Source organism: Ambystoma mexicanum, chromosome 6p (assembly GCF_040938575.1).
Source record: "Ambystoma mexicanum isolate Mex_15411 chromosome 6p, UKY_AmexF1_1, whole genome shotgun sequence".
NCBI classification, from domain to species: domain Eukaryota; kingdom Metazoa; phylum Chordata; class Amphibia; order Caudata; family Ambystomatidae; genus Ambystoma; species Ambystoma mexicanum.
This window is the reverse complement of record NC_090935.1, coordinates 345,827,132-345,849,096: the sequence shown is the minus strand read 5'-3', so window position 1 is coordinate 345,849,096 and position 21,965 is coordinate 345,827,132. Positions and strand designations below refer to the sequence as shown.

Here is a 21,965-nt window from a genome sequence, read left to right as displayed (position 1 = left end):
ATGGTGTTGTTTTAAAGTCTCCTGTCCAAATGGTTTTTATGCATCTCAGTTCTGCCTTTGACCACGTAGACCGGAGACTTCTTTGGGTAACTCTTGATTTAATGAGAGTTCCCAAACCTTTAATTTGGAAAAATAAGCAAGCAAATTAAGGTTAACTGTCAGGGGGTGCGTTCTTGCCCTTGCTCTTGCTCTTTTTAACCTTTATGTTAATTCTCTTTCCTCTCATTTAGCATCTTGGAAAAATGACGTTCCTCATTGTGGGGCCAGGAAACTACCATCTCTCAGCTACGATGATGATGCTGGTCTCCTGGCCAGGACTGTGAGATGCCTACAGGTTCTAGTTGATGGCTATTCTGTATACATGAAACCTTGTTGTGTGAAAGGTTACATTTGTGTAAGGGAGGCATGGTATCACAAGAAGACACAGACATAAGATTGGCAAGTTCAAAAACCTTTAACTTGAAAGGGGGTTTTGAAGAACTCCTAGCTTGCCCTACAGCTAAGGATGGGAGTACTCTCAACCATCAAAGTAAAAAAACACAGTCGTAGTCAGTTGTCAGTCAAAACAAAATGGCCTATACTAAAGCCTATTTCGCTATGCCGGGCCACTCTGTTATCTCTCCATGTCTCACTTATTCGATTCAGAGTTCAGCAATACTTTGGCGGCTTAATCACATTTTACTCACACTCGGGTCTTCTCAGTATACGCAAAGTTCATTCTCGCGATGCTTCTTGCAGTGTGCTTCCAGGGAGGTCCTACAAGGGCCCGTGTCGAGAACCCTGGGAGCTAGATCTAGCCTCAGGTAAGTGTCCCTGCTTTCTTTCTCTTGCAGGTCACGTATCCGGCTGAGGGGGTTTGTTCAGGCCGGGGGTAGACTGAAGAGCAGCAAGCCAGATGGTGCAGCGTTGATCTTCGGAAAGTTAAGCACTGGCTTGGAGATGGGTGTGGCTATATATAGCCGCACCCATCAAAACGGAGCCTGTGACTTTTCAATCCTACGAGATTTCAAAATCACGTGGGATTTCGAACTGGACTTTGAGATCCTGTGCATCATGTGTGGGCCGTTCCGTGTCTACTGGCTCGCTTCCACCTTCCCACCAAGGAGATCCATGGGAGGACCTGGAGGTGTGCGGGTGAGTCCCGAATGTTTGTCTGAAGGGCCCTTGTGGCTTGTGCCATGACATCAATCCAGACCAACCCTACAGGAGGTGATAGGGTCTACCAAAGCCAGGAACTAGTCTACACTAGTAGCAGGGGCATGCTTGGGCTCACAACACACCAGCATTTTAGAATTCTGTCTTAACATTCCTTACACCTTAAATATCCATTAGAAAGTCTGTGTTTGTTGGATGCAAGCAATAGTTGGTGTGGAGACAAAGCCAGTTCACCTGGCTAAGCAAAGTGAACAGAACTCTCTCCTGTGACCAGGCAGCTCCAGGGCACAATGGTAATGAGATCCCAGATGGAGGAGACTCGAGTAGACCAGCACAACCCTAAGACCAGTGAAAGAACAAGTCATAGAACCAGTCGGGTGAAGACAGTAGAGATATTAGTAGAGGGAGTGATGTTATGCTATGTTAATCTGCTTTTATACTGCTTCCAATCACCACAGTTGTAGTATCAAATCACCTACGCTTGTCCATGGACTAGTGGATAGTGCCACCATCAGGGGTAGTGGGACTTTGGTCTTCTGGAGGAGAGAGGATGAGCGAGGGGTAAGAAAAGAGGGTGGGAAAGAGAAGCTACAAATAGAGGGCAGAGCTGGGTGTGCAGCAAGGGAAGAATGTTTTGTGATAGCCTAGTTTTATGTAGACTATAGTTCTGAAAAAGGGAGAAGGTGGATATGTCCCAAGTGTTGTGACAATTAGGTTGTGTTTTCAAGGCAGACTTATAATGTAATGTGGATGTCAAAAAGGTTATTATTAGGAGTTTGTTCTGTGTTCCATCACACTAGACTATTTTAGTTCATGAGGAGACATGGTGGTGCGTTACTTGGGAATATACTATCAGATACTTGGGAATGGGAATATACTATCAGATACTTGGGAATATACTATCAGTACAGTAATACTTAGCCATCTATAGTGAGAAATCATAGCCTGAGCTACCTATGCAGGCTGAGTTCATTAGACTGTGGGAAGGGAGTAGTTTCTTACATGTAACTCCATTTCTCCAGCGTTGGTATCTTTCAAGGATTCACATGCTGTGAATATTTCCCGTTGTTTCCTGACTTTATTCCGAGGATTCCCTTAGAGTTTCATAAGAACGCTACGTTGACCTTGCCCACCTTCTTTCCGAAGGCGTCCACTCCGGCGGAGAAAGCACTACATTCCCTGGATGTCAAGAGAGCCTTGAAGTTTTACCTGGACAAGACTCAATCCTTCAGAACATCCAGACAGCTATTTGTGGCTTTCGGCCCCTCCAACAAGGGGAAGCCGATTTCGAAGCAGGGCCTTTCCCGTTGGGTGTCGTCTACGATTTGCTTTTGCCACGACAAGACTGGCAAGCCATTACAGTCGACTCCCAGGGCCCATTCTACGAGGTCCACGGCATCATCGTTGGCGCTTTGAGGACATTTGCCCAGCGGCAACATGGGTGATGCCACATACCTTCACCAGACACTACTGTCTGGGTCGTCAGCATGCAGAGGATGTGCAGGTGGGGCGTGCGGTCCGCCAACAATAGGGTAAGCCATCGGAGCTGCCGAGGGTTGGTTTTTGCTAATTTTTCCGGCCTTTATAACTGAAAATGTATGCTCGTCTATTGTTGGATCTGGATTGCCTGGGGCATGGGTCTTGTTTGCACGTTATGCACCTCCAGGTTATCTTACTGCTATGTAGTCTATTCACAGCATATGAATCCATGAAAGATCCAATGCTGGAGAAGGGAGTAGTTTCTTACCTGTAACTCCATTTCTCCAGCGTTGGTATCTTTCATGTTTTCACATGCGCCTTCCGGCCATCCCCCTTCAGGCAAACATAACTTTGAGTTCCTCCATTTTGGTGAGGTTACAATCTGAAGGGAAGCCGCAGAGGCAGGGTTATATAAACTGGACGTCCTATTGGTGCAGCCAAAACACCCATAAAGACGTCGATACGACACTCAAAAAAGTGTCGAAGTTTTCCATAGGAAAACCGCTATATTAAAGTTACCGAGGTTTCCCAGCCTGACGATGGAAATATTCAAAGCATGTGAATCCATGAAAGATCCAATGCAGGAGAAAGGGGAAGCTGGATGTGTGACAAGCAGGGTAGAGATGGAGAGAAAGGCTAGATGTATCCCCTTTGACATGTAGCGACAATCTGGTGCCCTTATGCTATGTTACTGTGATTTGTCTGTTATCATAGGGCTGTAACACATTTTGTGGCTTTTTCATCACTTTATGCCACGCTAGTAACAGTTCACAGGACTGAGGGGGAGGGAAGAAATATTTCAGGTTGCAAGGCAGCACCGTGAACACCAGTGTTATCCAGGATCACCACTGTAGGCAGTTTCAGCCGGCCAACCAGCCAAGGTGGAAAGAATTGTTATAAAACAGAAGTGATTGTCCTCCTCAAATGACTCACTGGAAGGAGAAATGGTGTTCTGCGTAGCTCATACACATGGTGACCCTTTTAATAAATAACATTTGGGAGGGCTTGTATGTCCGAAATGCACATTTGACTGAAAAGCGAGCTTAAGTTTCATTTCTAGTTTACCCCTTTATGTTACAAGTTTACCCCTTTATGTTACAAAGTTGTTATACTGCACCAAATCACCACTACAGTAGTCTCAGAGCATGTGGGTTTGTCCTTTCAAGGTAAACCTTTATTGACGCTCAGCACACTCTTTAAGGCTTCCCACTGTGCCAGGGTGCCATTGTGAGTCTGGGCATGTTGAAAACAGGAGATTAAGGCCCATCTACTTACTACCCTAGGCCCGCGAGCACGTACAGCCAGGTTCTATAGAAAGGACAGCTGGAAGAAAAAATTGACACTTTTAAATGATGGAGTGTTATTGACCCTGACTCCTCTGGGCCCAAGGCCCTGGTGTCTGTCTCCTGGAAGTTTATAAGACCTACTAGGGCATTTATGGATAGCGGTTAGAGTGATGTATGAGGAAGGACTCCTCTTAGGCTGAGGCTGGGCTCTTCTGGCATTAGATATGCATAATTCAGCCCTGTATATCCATCTCAACCTTGTCTGCAGTTACCTTGTTTTGTTAATAGATGGCAGCATATGAATCGTAGGTCAAGACAGGTGTGGAATCTGTTTACCAGATTACAGGCTCGATTCACAGAAGCGTTTTATAAAGGCCCAATCCCACCGGAAAACGCTCTGTTAATCAGGCCCTACATTTCTGGTGTACTTTTTGTATTATAGTGCCCTTTTCATAAACTGAGCGCTGCTCCTGTATTTTATTTATTTGGGGGGTGGGGGGGTGCAGCCTGCCACCTTATGGGTCACATCACTTAGACATTAATCCAAAACGACGTAATAAAATATCACGGAATATACAGATAAATTCATTTGTAAAAATACGAATTAAAAACAAGCAAAATCCCTTCAAAAACAGAAATTTAAATTCCATTACAAAATTGCAATTGGGAAGGGAGAATTAAACAAGAAGAAAAAACATCAGAGAGAATCAGGAGCAAGATTCGTTTCAGATGCTTGGTAGGCAATTGAGGTGTGTGTGAAGGGACACAAGAAGCTGAATATGAGAAACTGTGGACACCTGGAAATTGTAAGACGGAAGCAAGAGCTTCAGAAGCCTGCAGGTGAGCTGCCCCAAAGTGCAGTGAATAGAGGGGCTCTGACCTCACTAGAACGTGTTCCAGGTGGAGCTCTGCACAAGAGAATGCAGGTCAGAGGGTAGGGTTCCCAGTGGTAGGACGCGGACGGTGTCCCATGGGGAATGTTGAAGGAATGAGAGATGCTGGAGACAACTACACCATGAGCTGGAAGAGTTACTCTCTTACCTGGTAACGTTGTGTCGATGGGATGGTCCGACGACGTATTCCATATCTATGACAGTAATCACCACAACTGTGCCGCTTTGGAAAATGTTCTGCGTCTGCGTCCTGCGTCGATGACGTCTATGTGCCGGCCTCGAGGACCTCCTCCAACTGCCGACTCCACCCGATGTAATAAGTAGGACGCACAACGGCCGTAGCCTCAGTTGTAGTTTTTTTCCAGAACGTGTGCCACCAGTCTTCTGCCAGTCTGAAACACAAAGCCTTGCAGAAACGTAAGCTGCAATCGCATAAGAATTTCTGTAGTGGGGAAGGTAGGGAGGGAGCGATATGGAATACGTCGTCGGACCATCCCATCGAAAGAACGTTACCAGGTAAGAGAGTAACTTGTTCTTCGAGGGGATTGGGTCCTCCAACGTATTCCATATCTATGACAGACTCCCAAAGCAGTACCAATGCAAGGAGGTGGGAAAAGAAATTTAGAAAACAGAAATGTAGCATGCCCAATCAAATTGCGGAGTAAAGGACCGCCTTGCCAAAGGCCAGATCCTGCCCCCGGATGGAATCGAGGGAATAGTGACGTACAAAAGTATGTACCGAAGCCCAGGTGGCTGCATCACAGATGTTGCGAATAGGAACACCCCTCTGCAGGGCAGTAGAGGGAGCCATACCCCTGGTAGAATGGGCCCGTAAGCCGACCGGGGGGTCCTTACCAGTCAAGCGGTAACACCCAGAGATAGCCAAAATAATCCAGCGAGACAAAGTCTGTTTCGTCACAGCCTGTCCCAAATGCTTTCCAGCGTAACCAATAAAGAGCTGATCGTCCACTCTGACCCGGGACATGCGTGAAATATAAAAGCTTAACGCTCTCCTAGGATCAAGCCTTTGGAGCCTCTCCTCTTCCTTACCAGGATGTGGAGGCGGATAAAACGACGGAAGAACAAACTTCTGGCCTAAATGAAATTCCGACACCACCTTCGGAAGAAAAGAAGGACGAACTCTAAGGACAACCCTGTCCTTATGAAACACAGTGAAGGGTGGTTTAACTGAAAGTTCTGTAACTCACTCACTCTGCGAGCGGAAGTGACCGCAACTAAAAATAAAGTTTTCAGAGTTAACAGTCTCAAAGGGCATGAATGCAATTGCTCAAACGGAGCACCCATCAGAAACTTGAGAACAAGGTTCAAATCCCAACCGGGCACCTGGAAAGGTGACGGAGGGAACACATTAGTGAGCCCTTTCAGAAACTAAGAAATTAAAGGAATTTTAAAGTAAGAACATTCCTCAGACGAGCGCTTAAATATGGACAGCGCCGCCAGGTAACCTTTAATGGTACCCACTTGAAGGCCCCTGTGGGACAAAGAAAGCAAAAAAGACAGAACCATGGGAATTTCACATGCAAAAGGATCCACATTCATAACCCTGCACCAGTCGCAGAACTTACTCCAACGGCAACGGTACAGGGACTTTGTTGCGGGCCTTCTGGCCGAAAGCAACACCTCCATCACGTCTTCAGGGAGGTCCCAATCCTTATACCTCAACCTTTCAGAAACCATGCGTGAAGGTTGAGGGACCTGACCTCTGGATGGAGAACCTGACCCCCCCCTCCCGTGAGAGCAGATCGTCTCGGTAGGGAAGACAACGTGGAGGCCAGATGGACAAGTCGAGAAGGTCCGGGTACCACGTCCTCCGGGCCCGAGCCGGAGCAATGAGGATCATCCGGGAACCGAACCTCCCTAACCTCCGCAGTACTTGCAGGGACAGGGACTGGAGGAAATGCGTACAGCAGTGGGAATGACCACCACGAATGCGTCTCCTAAGGCTCCGTTTGGAGGAAATTCCCACGAGCAGAACCTCTCACACTTCCGTTTGACACTGGAGGCGTAGAGATCCATTTGAGGGGTCCCCCAAAGGACGAAGATCTCCAGGAGAATCTCTTGAGCCAACTCCCACTCGTGAGAGATCACGCTCTGCCTGCTCAGAGCGTCCGCCGTCTTGTTTTCGTCTCCTGCCAGATCAACTGCCGAGATTGAAACTTCCTACTGGATTGCCCATAACCAGAGCTGCATCGCCTCCCTGCACAGAGGAAGTGACCCCCCCCTTTTTGTGTATGGCCACCGTGTTGTCCGTCAGGATCAGAACATTCTTTCCTCGCACAGTCGGCAGAAAAGCCTTCAGGGCTAGCCTGACAGCCCTCAGCTCCAACAGATTGATATGGAGTCCCCACGCCTTTCTCCAGCAGGGATTGAATTTCCTGCGCAAGGAGCGGATCTGGACTCTTCAAAGAGAGATTCCCCAGTGGATTGTCTTGAGGCCTCTGCCGGAAAGGAAGACAGTAGCCATGGATTATGATCTCCAGAACCCACACATCTGAAGTAATGGCGCGCCACTCTGCAAGATGCTGCGCCAGCCTTCCCCCTACCGGCGAACCATGGGACATGGCCTCATGACTGAGCTGAAGCGGCTGCGGCGTTGCCTGAGGGCAAAGAGGCAACAGCCCGAGCGGCCTTGGCACCTCGAGTACCTTGTTTTCCACCTCTGGCACTCCTACGGTGGCCCCTTTGACTGGCAGCTCCTCTCGCTTCACCAAAGGATGAGTAATAACGAAAGGAACCTCCCCTCCATTGCTGTCCCCTAGGACGAAAAGGCGGAGGTTGTCGAACTGCAGCGCCCAACGACTTTGCTGCAGCTTTGGAGGTCTGCAACCTCTCAAGGCTCTCGTCAGCCTTGCTGTCAAAAAGATGTACCCCGTCAAAGGGCATGTTGAGGAGCTGGGCCTGCACATCAGGAGCAAACCCCGACTTCCGCAACCACGCAAACCTGCGTATCATGGTGCTTGCCACCATGGACCGGCTGACGCAATCTGCCATGTCCAAATCCGACTGAACGGCCTCACACATAGCATCCTTGCCATCCTGAACCATGGCAAGGAAACCATCCCGTTCACCCCCTTCGGGAATAAGTTCAGCCGCCAAGGAAACAGTTCCACAGAGTGTGCGTGAAACGGGACAAGGCACAAATGGAGTTGGCCGCCTGAAGCGCCATACCCCCGGAAGAAAACACTTTCTTCGCCCAGCCTTCAAAACACTATCACATCGGGTGACGTCGGCCGTCGGAGGAGGTCCTCGAGGACGGCGCATCGATGTCATCGACGCAGGACGCAGACGCCGAAAATTTTCCGAAGCAGCACAGCTGTGGTGATTACTGTCAGATATGGAATACGTCGGAGGACCCAATCCCCTCGAAGTATTGTTTACAAGGGTTTTATATAATTGAGAAAATATCAAAATAAGGAGACTACATAATTTATCGGCCATATATCATCAATGAGTGATAAAGTAATGGACAAACATCAGATATAACACTACTGCCTTACAGCAGATTGCATAACAGGTTTCAAAGAAGAGATGTGGATACAAAAAAAAAAAACACTTTTTTTTCTACCATAGACTAGTGTTTGTGGGTTTAAATTTATAAAATTGAGGTAGCTGGCACCCAAAGCCGGAGTGCTAACATTTGAAAAAGAAAAGAAAAAGGGGTAATAAGCAAAAAAAAAAGGTCTCTGCTGTTAATACATCCAGTTCTGGTAACACAGAACAGTACTGGTAGGCGAAGCACTGCACCCTAGCCACCAGATTTCACATTTAAAAATAGTTTTGAGCAAAATGTCTCTGAACCCGCCAAACCATGTTTTAGAAAGGGGAGAGAACTTGTTTCTGAGAATCGGAAGGAGCAAGTTCCTTTAATCGCATCCATACAGCCATGCATTGGAGAAGAGCTTGGAAGAAACAGCATGGAACACGCTTCTCTACTGCTGATAGCATTCCATTGAGAGTATGCCCAGCGTACAGGACCTAGAGGCGGGTAGACACAGTAAAGCAGAAGACATTGATGGAAGCGGCGCAAGGGCAACAGAGTAGCTGGCAGTGCTGCAGCTGCAAATGCAGCACTGCCACAGGAGAGAACTGGGTAATAAGGCCAGAAAAAAGCAGTGGGCAAACTTAAAAATGCATTTCATTGCAGACACCCTTTCATTGGCCCCTCAAGACCATGACCAGAGGGGTACTTCATTCCTGCTGGGAAATTCAAACAAAAGCACCCCTCCCACGTTGCCAGAGTCCTGGAATTGGAACATGCGTGACTAGGTCTTTATGGCATGGAAGGCCATGAAATAGAACATAGAAAATACATCGTAATGGCAATTCAATAGCTTTAATGGAGTACTTTCATTACTCAAGAAATGTAGCTTTTAGTCACGTGCTGTACATAATTAATCAAACATCGTTTGAACAAAGCTTTGTAGAGGTATCATTGTAGCAAAGAAAAGATGAATTATGTTCACAAATACGGTGCTTACTTCAACTTGTGGTTCTGAAGTATTTTTATCTGCCCTTTTCCCGTCTTTAGATTTTTTCCCTTTAGGTCTCGAGCTGCTGAAAAATACAAAACAGATTTCAGAACAAACAGAGTTTTAAGATTTATTAACTGTATTACATATGCCTGAATAGTTAGTCTCACCTAACTGATCTGGATAGCAAGAGCATACATAATACGTTGGATAAGTTTGCAACATGCAGGCGAAAGGCAATACAAACGGTACAAACGGTCCAATCAATGCGTCTCCTCTATGAAGTTGATCAGTCAATGGAATAGTTATTTCTAGACATATCAACCTAAGGTCCGGGAGACCCACTACCGAAAACGAACATGGCCAAATAACCTTTTTCTCTGGCCAGTTACCACTCAAGAGGGTCTACAACCACGTGTTAGCTCACTGTACCTTTCACAGAGAGGAAATATCTATTTGCTATTTCCCTATCAGTCTGGTCCCATCCACCTGTGCAGTCCAGCACCGAAATATTAGGCAATTCTCCTCTGAACAAGAGTACCAACAGCAACCCCCGACACATGTTTCGGTCTAGTCTAGTCGGGATGAGTACCAACAGCAACCCCAGACATGAAAACGTGGTTGCAGGCCCTCCCGTGGGGGCACCTTCCCAGAGAACAGTTTATTTGCCCGTGTTCTTTCGCAGTAGAGGGGCTACCAGACCATGTTTGTTGTTGTTATTTCTAAACATAGTAATCCATCATCAAATTCATAAACGCTAAATAACTCGTTGCCTATGTGGGGGATCTTAGAACACATTTTAACAATAAAGAGAAATGACTACTAAAGTAGATAAAATAGACAAAGAACTTTATAGCATTAACGATGAACTGAGCACACCCAAAACGCTTAAGAGATCGGATTTCTTCATAAACTCGATTAATGGTATAACAGGCTATTTTATTGAGAAGACAGAGTTCATAAAGACATTGAGCTAACTAAACAAACTCAATTGGATAATAACATTACAGTGTCGAAAAAAGCTCAGCTTCATTTAAGCGTATCTATAATGAGAGGATTGAGATTGTGATACACAGGAGTAAACAATCAGGCTCTGTAATGGATCCATGACCCCGCGATATTCAGACAGCTGGCTAAAAGGCCTCCATTTGCGAATATTGCTGGAGTATGGTGTAGTACCAGAGGATTTTAAACTAGAGGCGGTGAGATTGTTACTGAAGAAGCCATTAAGTTGCTTATACACCTTTCCAAAACTATGGTGACAGAAAAGGCATGGGACTGCCAGAATATTTGAATATATCAAATGGGGCATCACTCGATTTAAGGAAGCTTTCAAGCAGAACCCTGAATTCACCAGCAATATCATCACTGGATACCCCTCAAGATACTAAGGACTACTCCGTTTTCGGCATGTTGACACCATATGCTCTTGTCTGCTCTCTTCACTGCTGGCAACGTTACCCCTTTCTTCTACTTCACTGCAGGCTGCTTCGGTATCTGAGATAGCCCTGGGCTTCGGGTCTCCAGTGGGGTTTCTCAGTTCACCAGCACAGTTCTGCGCATCCATGGGGCACCAGATATTTCACCATTCTAATCTCATTCAATTGGATTTTTTCCAATCTAACGGCAGCCCTCTGAGAAAATCACTGGACTAGAGGTTGGGTTGGAAAATCAACTCGGGCATGTTATTGTTGCAGGCCAGCTACAGGTATGATTCATCAAAATGTGTAACTATGATCACAAGTTTTCAATAATGCCCTTACTCCCACCGAATAGCACATCCCTTACTACCAGAAGCTGTCCAGGTCAAAACACTGGAACAAGAAAAAAAAATGTATAACTGATTTTCCCAGAGACATTTGCCCCATTTAGCCATCTGATTTGATATTAGCATTTAAACAGAGAGGTTAAGCAAAATCATAGACTGTCTTGCATGATGAAGTGCACTGATGGTCTGTAAAACGTTTTTTAAATGATATTATATAGGTCTGTAGCCTCCTTCCCTCTCACAGTGGGGCTGTTGTGCTTTCCTGGGAGAGGGTTGTTAGTTCTCTGCTAAGATAACTTGATGCAAGAAACTACCCTGCTAGCTACTGATAGTGTTCAATGTGGGAAATGCTGATCAAACTGCGCATCTGGGGCATTTCATAGCAATGGCTGTTTCACTGCATTTTCTGTGGCATTATTCACGGGGGCAAGCGTGTCCCTCCATCTTGCCCAGTAGCCTAAAAAATGTGGACCCTTAAACTGTCCCCTAGACAAAATGGAGTGAAAAATGCAGCACAACCGCTGTTCACCGAAATAACGGCCATGACGAGGTGGGCAGGTGACGAAACTGCTGCATTCGTTAAAAAGACCAGTTTTAATTTTGTAATCATGCAAAGTAATAAAAAGAACCCATCAACCAACGTCCATTCAGGAGTGCATGTTGTGGAGGTGAGAGCAAGAACTAGAGAACCAGTAAGGTCAATTTCCTTTTTCCGTCATCCAGTTGTCCCTCCTTCCCAACCTAGTTGTGAACCACATTACAAAGATTTACGGTCTGGTGCGGTGTCGGGGTGTCTGTATATGCTGACCAGGTTCAACAGAATTACTTGCCCAAAGGATGCATCTGTTCATGAGAAATCATTCAAAGAATAACGTTTTCAAAAAGCATGATTGGTGGCCAAGGGGCTGCACTCCACATTTCTTTAAATGGCCACCAAACTGGCCTTTGCTCTGGCTGAATGTGCATGGCATCTTTGAAACAACACAACACCTTGCAGTTCATATTAACATTGGCACAATCCATGTACCTGACTTAGCAGCCTTCTTGTCAGGGGCAGGGTCACCATGAGAAACAAAACAGATCATCTGTAGTCCTGAATGGACACGTTATCTCGAAGTATACTTTAAATGCCCTTTAAACATCCAGGGTATGCAGCATCTCATCTGCAGAGGAAGCATGAGGTCTTGGACACTAGGATCCCACCCCCGCCCCCCTTACCATAAGACGCTGATATTCGCCAAGAGGTTTGCCCCATTTAGCCATCTGATTTGGTATTAGCAGAAAGGTTAAGCAAAATCATAGACTGCCTTGCATGAGGAAGGTTACAGAAGTTTGCAGTAAACGGTTTGAATGATTATCTATTGAATGACATGAAAGTCAGAAAGAACATCCGGGATAAAGAAAGGTGTACCAGGTACCACATTGCCTGAGGGAATCCAACTTAGGTCTCCTATGAAGAACAGGCCTCTTATTTGCCAATTCATCAGACAGATGTTATTGCCAGAGCAGTAAATCGGTGTTAGAGGGATTTTTCAAGTGTAGAGATTGGCAGGATGTTTCAATAGTAAGGAACAAGTTACTTACCTGTAACTGTTGTTCTCCAGCATGGGTCTGGCATGGATTCACATGCTCATGAATATTCCCTGTCGTCAGGCTGGGAATCCTCGGTAAAGAAAAAATCAGTATCAGTTTAGTTGCCGACCTGTCTTTCTTAGTAGTAACCAATCACTGATCTCTGGGTCATACTGCCCCCTAAGCCCCGCCCCTGGCAGCCATCCTCAGATTTGGTAGCACGCCAAGTGGCAGTATGACCAAGTGAAGAGCCGCAGAGGGGTAGGTGGGAGGGTTCGCATGTGAATCCATGCCAGACCCATGCTGGAGAACAACAGTTACAGGTAAGTAACTTGTTCCTTCTCCAGCATGGGGTCTGGCATGGATTCACATGCTCATGAATAAAAGAATACATAGCAGTATACACATGCACAACCACGGGAAGTGGCAACAGGCTCAACATTAAGCAATACAACAACTAAACATTAAGCATCTCTTACCTCCTCACCAGGCTCACCTTAAGCGAACAGGTTGCACAGCACTGCTTGGCCGAACCTGGACTCCTCCCTGGAGTCCCGATCGATGCAGTAGAATCTTGTGAAGGTGTGCGTCGACCTCCACGTAGCAGCCTTGCAGATGTCCAGCAGGGGCACACCAGACAGGAACGCCGTGGTAGCAGCGATCGCTCTGGTCGAATGGGCTCTCGGACAGCCGGGCAGCGGTCGGTTTGCCAACCGGTGACAATACATGATGCAGCCGGAGAGCCATCTGGAAATGGAAGTCTTCGAGAGAGCCTTCCCTTGATTCACAGACCGAAAGTTCACAAACAGTTGTGACGTCTTCCGAAAACTCTTCGTGCACGTAGAACTTCCAGCGAGTGCAAAGTCCTCTTGGCCGGCGTCGAAGGCGACGGAAAGAAAACTGGTAACACCAAGGGCTCTTTGAGGTGGAAGTCCGACGGCACCTTGGGCATGAAGGAGGGGTGCGTCCTCAGCACCACCCTCGTGACATGAAAAGTCAAGTATGGAGGCTTGCAAGATAGGGCCTGAATCGCTCCCACTCGTTGTGCAGAGGTGATGGCCACGAGGAACGCTGTCTTCCATGACAGGAACTTCAAAGGCGCCGAATGCATAGGCTCGAATGGGGCCCCCATGAGCCTGGTTAGCACCACATTAGGCTCCCACGCCGGGGCAGGAGCCTTCACTGGAGGGAATGATCGGAATAGTCCCTTCATAAACTCCTTCACCAAGCGATGAGACCACAAGGACGCCCGTCCCGTCGTCCTGGTATATCGGGAGATGGCAGCCAGATGTATTTTGATGGAGGCGTGAGCCAGTCCAGCCTTGGCCAGCGAAAGCAGGTACGGCAGCACTTGAGGGGCCGTAATTCGCAGAGGGTTAATCTTCTGTGCACGGCACCAGACAGAGAACCTCTTCCATTTATGACCGTAACACTTGAGAGTTGTGGACGCCCTGGCCTTTGCAAGAACCTCTCTGCAATCGGCCGGGATATCGTACCCTCCAAACTGTAGTGCTGCAGGAGCCAGGCCTGCAAGTTCAGCGACTGTGGGTCGTGGTGGAGAATGGCGCCTCCTTCTCTCTGGAGAGAAGAGCCGCGTCCGCCGGCAGCCTGACTGGCAGGGACGTTGACAAGTCCAGAAGGTCCGGGAACCAGATCAGCCTCGGCCACGCCGGTGCGGCGAGGATCATCCTGCACCTGGACTTCTTGAGCTGGTTGGTGAGGCGAAGCAGCAACGGCAATGGAGGGAACACGTATAGAAACAAGCCCTCCCAAGGGAACGAGAAAGCATCGCCCATGCTCCTCGGCTTTGGGAACCTGCTGGTGAACCTCTGGCACTTGGAGTTTGTCGCCGTCGCGAACAGGTCGATCTGGGGTTTGCCCCATCGTTGGAAGAGTCGATCCACTTGATCCTGGTGCAGTTCCCACTCGTGGCACGAGTGCAGCTCCCTGCTGAGTGAGTCAGCGATGGTGTTTTTTATTCCTGCCAGGTGGAACGGAACCAGAAACATCCCCTGGGCGACGACCCAGTGCCATAGATCCTGGGCCTCCTTGGATAGGGCTGGGGATCTGGTGCCCCCCTGCTTCCGTATGTAGAACATCGTGGTGGTGTTGTCGGTGAAGATCCTCACCACTTTGTCCTTGAGGGACGGGAGGAACGACTTGAGTGCCCAGAACACCGCTCGGAGCTCCAAGATGTTGATGTGAAGAGACCTCTCCTCCGGGAGCCAAAGGCCTCTTGCGTGGAGATCTCCGGTGTGGGCCCCCCAACCCTCCAGAGAGGCGTCCATAGTCACCGTCTCCTGAAACGCCGGGGTTTGAAAGTCTGTGCCTGTAATGAGGTGAGCCCGGGTGCCCCACCATAGGATCGCCAGACGGAACTCCTCGTCGAGAGGGAGCCTGTCCTCGAAGCAGCCCCTCGCCTGAAAGCAGCAGGCGTCGAGGAACTCCTGTAGCAGACGCATCCGCAGTCTGCAAAGGGGCACAAGGTAGATGCATGAGGACATCATCCCGAGCAGGGACTTGATGGACCTCACCCTGGCCACGTCCGTGGCTAACAGGCGCCGCACCTTGCCCAGGATGGTCTTGGTCCTCTTTCCTCTGAAGGGGAGGCCAATTGCTCCACTGTATCGAGCTTCGCTCCCAAAAACAGTGCCACTTGCGATGGAACCAGGTGGGATTTGGGGTAGTTGATGGCGAACCCCAGCTCCGTGAGCAACCGGACGGTCCTCGCCGTATGATCGACGGCGAGTTCCCTTGACCTTGCCCGGATTAGCCAGTCGTCCAGGTAGGGGTAGACGTGGATCCCCTGCAGGCGCAGCCGCGCCACCACTGGTGCCAGGCACTTGGTGAAAATCCTGGGTGGCGATTTTAATCCGAACGGTAGGGCTCTGAATTGGTAGTGGCGTCCCTGAACCACGAACCTGAGGAACTTCCTGTGCCTTTTTAGAATGGGGATGTGGAAGTAAGCATCCTCCAGGTCCAACGACGATAGGAAGTCGCCTTCCTCCAGCTGTCCCAGCACGTGCTGGAGGGTGACCATCCTGAATTTCTGCGCCTTGATGTATTTGTTTAACCGACGCAGGTCCAGGATGGGGCGCCAACCGCCTGTCTTCTTTCTGACGAGGAAGTACCTTGAGTACACTCCGGAGCCCCGGAGCCTCCTGGGGACGAGCTCCATGGCACCTTTCTTGAGCATCGCCTTTACTTCCAACAGCAGTTGAGGGACGTGATTCTCCTTCCTGGCCACGGGAGGAATGCGAGGGCACTTCTTTAGGAACTCCAGCGAGTGCCCGTTGGCCAGGGTGTTCAACACCCAACGATCGGTGGAGATGGACTCCCATACTCTGACGAACTTCGTCAGCCGCCTCCCACCGGGGTGCTTCGGTGGGGGCCCGACAACCCGGCCGGGTCAGTCTTGCTTGGAAGCGGCCTTGCCGCCTTGGCCTCCTTGTCGACGACGGCGGGGACCCCCTTGCTTGCCGCGACCTCTGTAGGCCTCAAGGGAAGAGGAGCGGGCCGCCTGGCGGTAAGTGAAGGATCCACCGCTGGATCCTTTGGAGGCACCCTGTCTGCCTCCGGGGCTCCGAAAGGGCCGTAGCTGCTGAAGCACCCCAAGGGCCCGGGCTGTCTCCGAGTCGGTCTTGATGGCCTGTAGAGACTCATCCACAGCCTTACCAAAGAGGTTGTTGCCGTCAAACGGCATGTCCAACACTCTGGTCTGGACGTCCTGGCGAAAGTCTGTCGCCTTGAGCCATCCTCGTCGTCGGAGGCAAACTCTGTTGCCCAGTTGGTGAAATCCGGTATCGGCAATGTCCGTTGCCATCATTATGGCGTGATCCGACGCCACTTCGCCCTCCTGCAGAATTTCTAGGGCCTCCGCCCTTTTGTCATCAGGCAGGAAATCTAGCAGGGGAGCTATCTTGAACCAGAGCTCCCTGTCGTAGCGGGCCACGATCGCTAAGGCATTGGCCGCCTTAATCATCGTCGCCGCCGCCGAGATGACTCGTCGTCCCATAGAGTCCAACTTCTTGCCCTCGCTGTCCGGCGTGGAAGTGGAAGTTGAAACCGCCGCGCCCGCTGCCTTCTTCTTAGCCATTGCCGAGACGACAGAGTCCGGTGTGGGCTGGGCCCTGAGGCACAAGGGGGCGGCATCGGGGACTCGGTACTTCTTCTCGTACCTGTCCCTCTTGGCGGGTGTCGTGGCAGGTTCTTGAGGACAGCAAGCCCCTCGTCCCAGTTGTCGTCAAGTAAAGGCACCACGAGGACCGTCTTCCTCTTAGCCTCTCGTCGTTGGTACAGAAACCCCTCCTTTTTCTGTTCTTCAGGGCAGAGCTGGAAAGGCTTGGATGCCCTGGTTATCATGGCGTGGAAAGAGCCAACCTCGTCGGCTGGGGACGCCCGCGGGGGGGTGACGACGGGATGTCCGCTGTGTCATCGCCGCCGTCATTGTCCGTCCCCGTATCTGTGGCTGTATCCTCTCTAGGGTCCGGCGAGGGGGATGAGGGGTCCACCGGTCTCGCCGGCACAAAGGGCGGAGCGGGGTGGACTCTCCTCCGCTTGTTCAGAGGGCTTCCCGACGGGCCTGGTTCTGGCTCCTCCATCGGGGTGCGTGGTAATCTCATCCTTATCTCGGTACATAAGGATTGGATTGCCAACAAAATGGCCGCCGAGCTATCCTGGGGCTCGGGCAATGGCTGCGACGGACGGGATGGCCGCTCCACTGGGCCCTGTTCTTCGATCACGTCAGCAGGGACCGCCCCATGGGATCGAACCTTCTCGAACCTCTCGTTGAGGTTTATGAACCTCTCGTTGAGGCCTAAGGACCTTTCGTTGAGGCCCTTCTCGGTCTCCACCAGTTCCTCCTCAGAGGCTGATTCCGAGTCTGTAATGGCCACCGCCCCCCCCTCTTTTTCAGCTGGGGGCTTCATGGGGGTCTTAGCGATGGGCTGGAAAGAGGATTCCCTCTGTGGCGGCAGGGATACTCTGGGCCCAGAGGCCGTTTCCATTGGCGTAGTCTCAGCCGGCTCCGCCAGAGTCGCAGCAACCACTTCGGTAGAGGCCTTAGCCGGGTGGATCAAAGCCCTCACCACCTTAGGTACGTCCTGGGCCTTCTCCTTGGGGGGAGGGCCAGCGCCTCGCTCCCCCTTTGAGATCGACCGGGTCCGCTCCAGCGGCCTACCCGGGTTCTCGGACTTCCTTTTCCCCGAACCAGAGCGCTGGCTCGTGTTCGAACATGCCGGGGAAGTAGCGCCCTGCTTGGCAACCGAAGAGCCCGACCTTTCGGCGCTCCCGGAGCCCGCGGACTCGTGGTGTTTGGCCTTCTGTTGGGCCCCCGTCGCCGGGGCGCCCTCAAAGGACTTAGAAGCCCGGTCAGACTTCTTCTTCGTCTTCTCACTTGTTGTGCCCTTCTCCAGCCAGGTGGCGAGGCGGGAACGTCGATCTTGTTTGGTCCGTTCCGAAAGGTTCTTGCAGAATGCACAGTCTTTCTCCACGTGCGTCTTGTCCCCATGGAGGCAGTAGAGACATTGCGAATGCTCGTCCTCCTTGACAACGTTATATAATCCGCATCCAGGGCAGTTCCTGAACAGCTTGGATCCGGGCGTTGAGCTCCCCTTATCCTGGGCCATGTCCGTTGAGGCAGGCCGCAGATTTTCCAGAATCCTCCAAGAAGTTTAAACTCGATGAAAACTTCACCCTTGAGGGGCATAGAAGAACTCTGAAACGGGTCCCCGTTATCGTAAGTAGAAACGGTGGAGCTTGAGGCTCGATTAAACCGAAAAAATAAGAAATTCTCCTGAAAAAAAGTGAAAACGTAGTAAAAAACTTGAGAGCTAAACACGAGGACTCCCAACACTTGAGCGTGCGGTAAAAATCTGAGGATGGCTGCCAGGGGCGGGGCTTAGGGAGAGGGCAGTCATTGGCTGGGGGCAGTATGACCCAGAGATCAGTGATTGGTTACTACTAAGAAAGACAGATCAGAAACGAAACTGATATTGATTTTTTCTTTACCGAGGATTTCCAGCCTGACGACGGGGATTATTCATGAGCATGTGAATCCATGCCAGACCCCATGCTGGAGAACATTGGAGACCATCAAGGCGTCACTCTTGGAAGGGAAATAGGGTGGCCATATCAAAGCACACAAAATAAGGTCCACATGTACTGGACGAATCGTTAAGGCAAAGCATCAACCAGGTGTGTCGTTTAAAAATTGCAACTATATCAACTTACCTGTCCACATTTTCTGTAGCATCGAGGCAGCCTTTTATAATGGCATTTGACATTAACTGACGCTATGTGATTATAATATGCACTTGACTTTAAATGGCTTAGGGCACATACAACTAGTGCATTAAGTGAATCCCATCGCACTCTATCATAACGTGCTACAACGTGCATGGAATTTGCAATTAGTAAGCAGACTGCTGCTGTCATAGCATCTTGCAGACAATGTGGCACTGCTTCTTGCTCTCTTTGTCCGATGGGGCTTCCAATTTACAAGTCGGTGTACAGCACGTCTCCCTGGCAGTTGTAACCACCAAGAAATCCGAAAATGATTGGGCTTTAACATTATTTGGATCTTTTGTGGAATGTCTGCATTTCTTCTCTATTCACACGTTCAATTAACAACTGGTGTCTGGAGGGTGAGATGGATCTGTTGGTTCACAATGTCAAATGCCAACAAAAGACCACAATGCCCTAGAGGTTGTGGCTCTGCTAGGATATCCACCATCGTGTCCCTTACCTCTCCCTGAACCTATTACTATCTGCATTATTATTGACTTAACATAATAGCCCAAATTGTGCAGCAACCTGTGATGCTGGAAATGCATCGGAGGGACAGGGCCTCCGTATCCTTGTCCTTTACTGCCTTTTTATCATGTGTTCTGTCATATTTTCTGCACAGGAGTTCATGTGGGACTCCTGGCGGTGCAGCTCTCTCTCTTTTGGTTTGGTGAACAGACCCATGGGATACCCTTACGGCACCCATGGGTGGGGGGTACAGCCCTGTGCCCCTAGTGTATGTTTTTGGGCACCTGTGGGTGGCCCGCAGAGCAGGGTATGGGCTGGTGGCAGCTCCATGCTGAATTTGACAGGTGCGCTGAGTATCCTCCATTTTGGGGTACCCAGGCCCCGCCATTGGAATCAGTTGATTCCTGATGGAAAACGAGATGGCCTCTTGCTTTCTATTACCTGTTACCTTGTTTTTCCCAAAGTCCTGGGAAGCCCTGACTCTGTCCCTTCCCCCTGACTGGCTGTTGGGTGGAAGTTCCATATATGGTGTTGTTGTGAAGTCCAGTCCAGACTGACTGGAGCCTTCCCAGTGACTGTATGTTGTGGGTACGCCCTATGGGTGGGACCTGGGTGAATGGAGTGTGTGACCAATATGCACTTCTTGTTTGTGGCTGTCTGGTTTCTAGTATGAGAGACAAAGACTGAGACAGCCCTGCCCGAAACTGGCCTGAATGCAGTGTGTAGTGTTGAATGGCTGGGTACTTGTCCCAATCCACATTCCTTGTTGTGAGTGTCTGAGAGGGAGGAGGATGGCCTGAATGCACTGTGTGCCTAATTGGCTGACTGACTGCATGAATGCCCTTCTGTATGATTGGCTGCTGAGAGTGACCCAGCAGTGTGGATGAGAGACGAGATAGTATATCTGGGGACCTCTCACCACTGGAAATTGTTCAGAAGCTGTGTCTACACTTGAAGAGTAACTGGAACTGCTGATCCTCGATGCCCAGCTGGAAGACGAAGACTTGCTGTTGCATTTGCTTTGACCTGATCTGAAAGCTGCCGAACTCGTTAAGGACTGATCCGAGAGAGGACCTGGTAAGGCGCCCTCTTCCCGTGCTCCGAGGGACCATCGAGCACCGCTAACCTTCGCCGAAGCTCCCTGGAAGTCAGACCCTCGAAAGGCTGCCGACCCGAGACGGGACCGCTGAGGAGAACGAAGCAAAGCACCCGGACGTCGCCGCTGTCGAAGTCGATTGCCGTCAACCAGAGTTTGCAGGTTTGTGTAACCGCTGGAGGCCCGTTGAAGTTGTGTTGCCCAGCCGTGGGGACCGCTTGACGCCGTGCCGCCAATGACCGGAGCCGCCCGCTCCTTTGCCTAAGAACATTTTAATCCAAGGACTCGCTTGTCCGCAACGTCGACCACTTTGTCCCACCGGAGAAAGTCGAGGACGACCAACACGCCGAGGAGAATCCGCCGGTGGGTTTCCCGCCACCTGAAGGCCACAAAGACTTTGACGACTCAACGCCCTCGTTGGGCCACAGCTCTTCTGAAACTCTTTGTGATCCTGAAAAATCTATCGCCGAGGTGCCCCGCACATCTCATCCTCGCAGGACGTCGCTGACAAGCACCGCCTGGATCGTCATCGGGGTCTCGGCACCCTTGAACTTCTCATCGCCGCCGTCGACGACAAGTTCACCATCTTCGACGCCTCTCGACGATCCGCGGCTCCTGCTTTAAAGGGAGTCACTCAAGAAGGATCCTTCGACGCGTCTTTGAAGAACTCTACTCCACCAGGTACATTAGGGGGGTAAAACATTATAGGAGGAAATAAGACTATTGGACAATATATGGACTGGGCTTGTGCTATATATCTTTATTTTACAGGTTGCCCAGGTGGGGGGGGATCTCCACACAGAACCATGTCTATCTCTAGAGGCCAGCATTCTGCCTATTGTTTCAACCATCTTACGTTCCTTCCCATCTCTATTGCTGGTTTCCTCGTTATTGATCTGTGTGACATTTTAACTGTACAGTTGATGCACTTTAATGAGATTTGATAACATTGGTGGTACCACTTTAGAATTGTATATATTTATCATTGTTGATTTCCGAGTACAAAGTGCGTTATTGTGATCATGTACATACCTTTGAATATTAATTATATAAAGACTGTTTTCAGTAATACAGTGTGTGGACATTCCTTTGTGGGGGTTCGGGGATTACACTGTACTTAAGAACCAGCCTGCATCACCTCCTGAGAAGCTAGGCCTTGATTGCTCGACTACGTTACCAATAATAGAGAATCTTGGCTGGGGTCCTCTGTGCCTCTCCTCTACCATATAGAGAGCGGAAGTATAGACACCACCCCTCCAGTCTTTATACAACCCCCATGAAAAGGGCTGTTTATTTACACCAGTCATCTGTTGGGGAATTGGAGGAAGGAGATTCAGTATAATCTGGGGACTCTATAGGGTAATCTATGAGCTGGCCCACTCATCAAATTCTTCCCCCTCCCTTCTTCAATGTCTTCCTCAAGATTATCAGGGTGTATAAAAGTCTACCCTCGAGGACTTAGGCAACAGCATT

At 49.7% G+C, this 21,965-nt stretch overlaps 1 protein-coding gene across 4 annotated transcripts in view; it reads right to left on the bottom strand.

The window, feature by feature from the left end:
• The window catches only part of DNAJC21 (DnaJ heat shock protein family (Hsp40) member C21), a 705,789-nt gene that overhangs the window by 48,988 nt on the left and 634,836 nt on the right, over positions 1 to 21,965 (bottom strand). For 2 of the 4 annotated variants that reach the window (XM_069627111.1, XM_069627113.1), the window contains exon 11: positions 9,313 to 9,388. In XM_069627111.1, the coding sequence (XP_069483212.1) occupies positions 9,313 to 9,388 (76 nt within the window). The remainder of the gene's footprint in view (positions 1 to 9,312; positions 9,389 to 21,965) is intronic. The other 2 variants (XM_069627112.1, XM_069627114.1) reach the window with 1 other exon arrangement.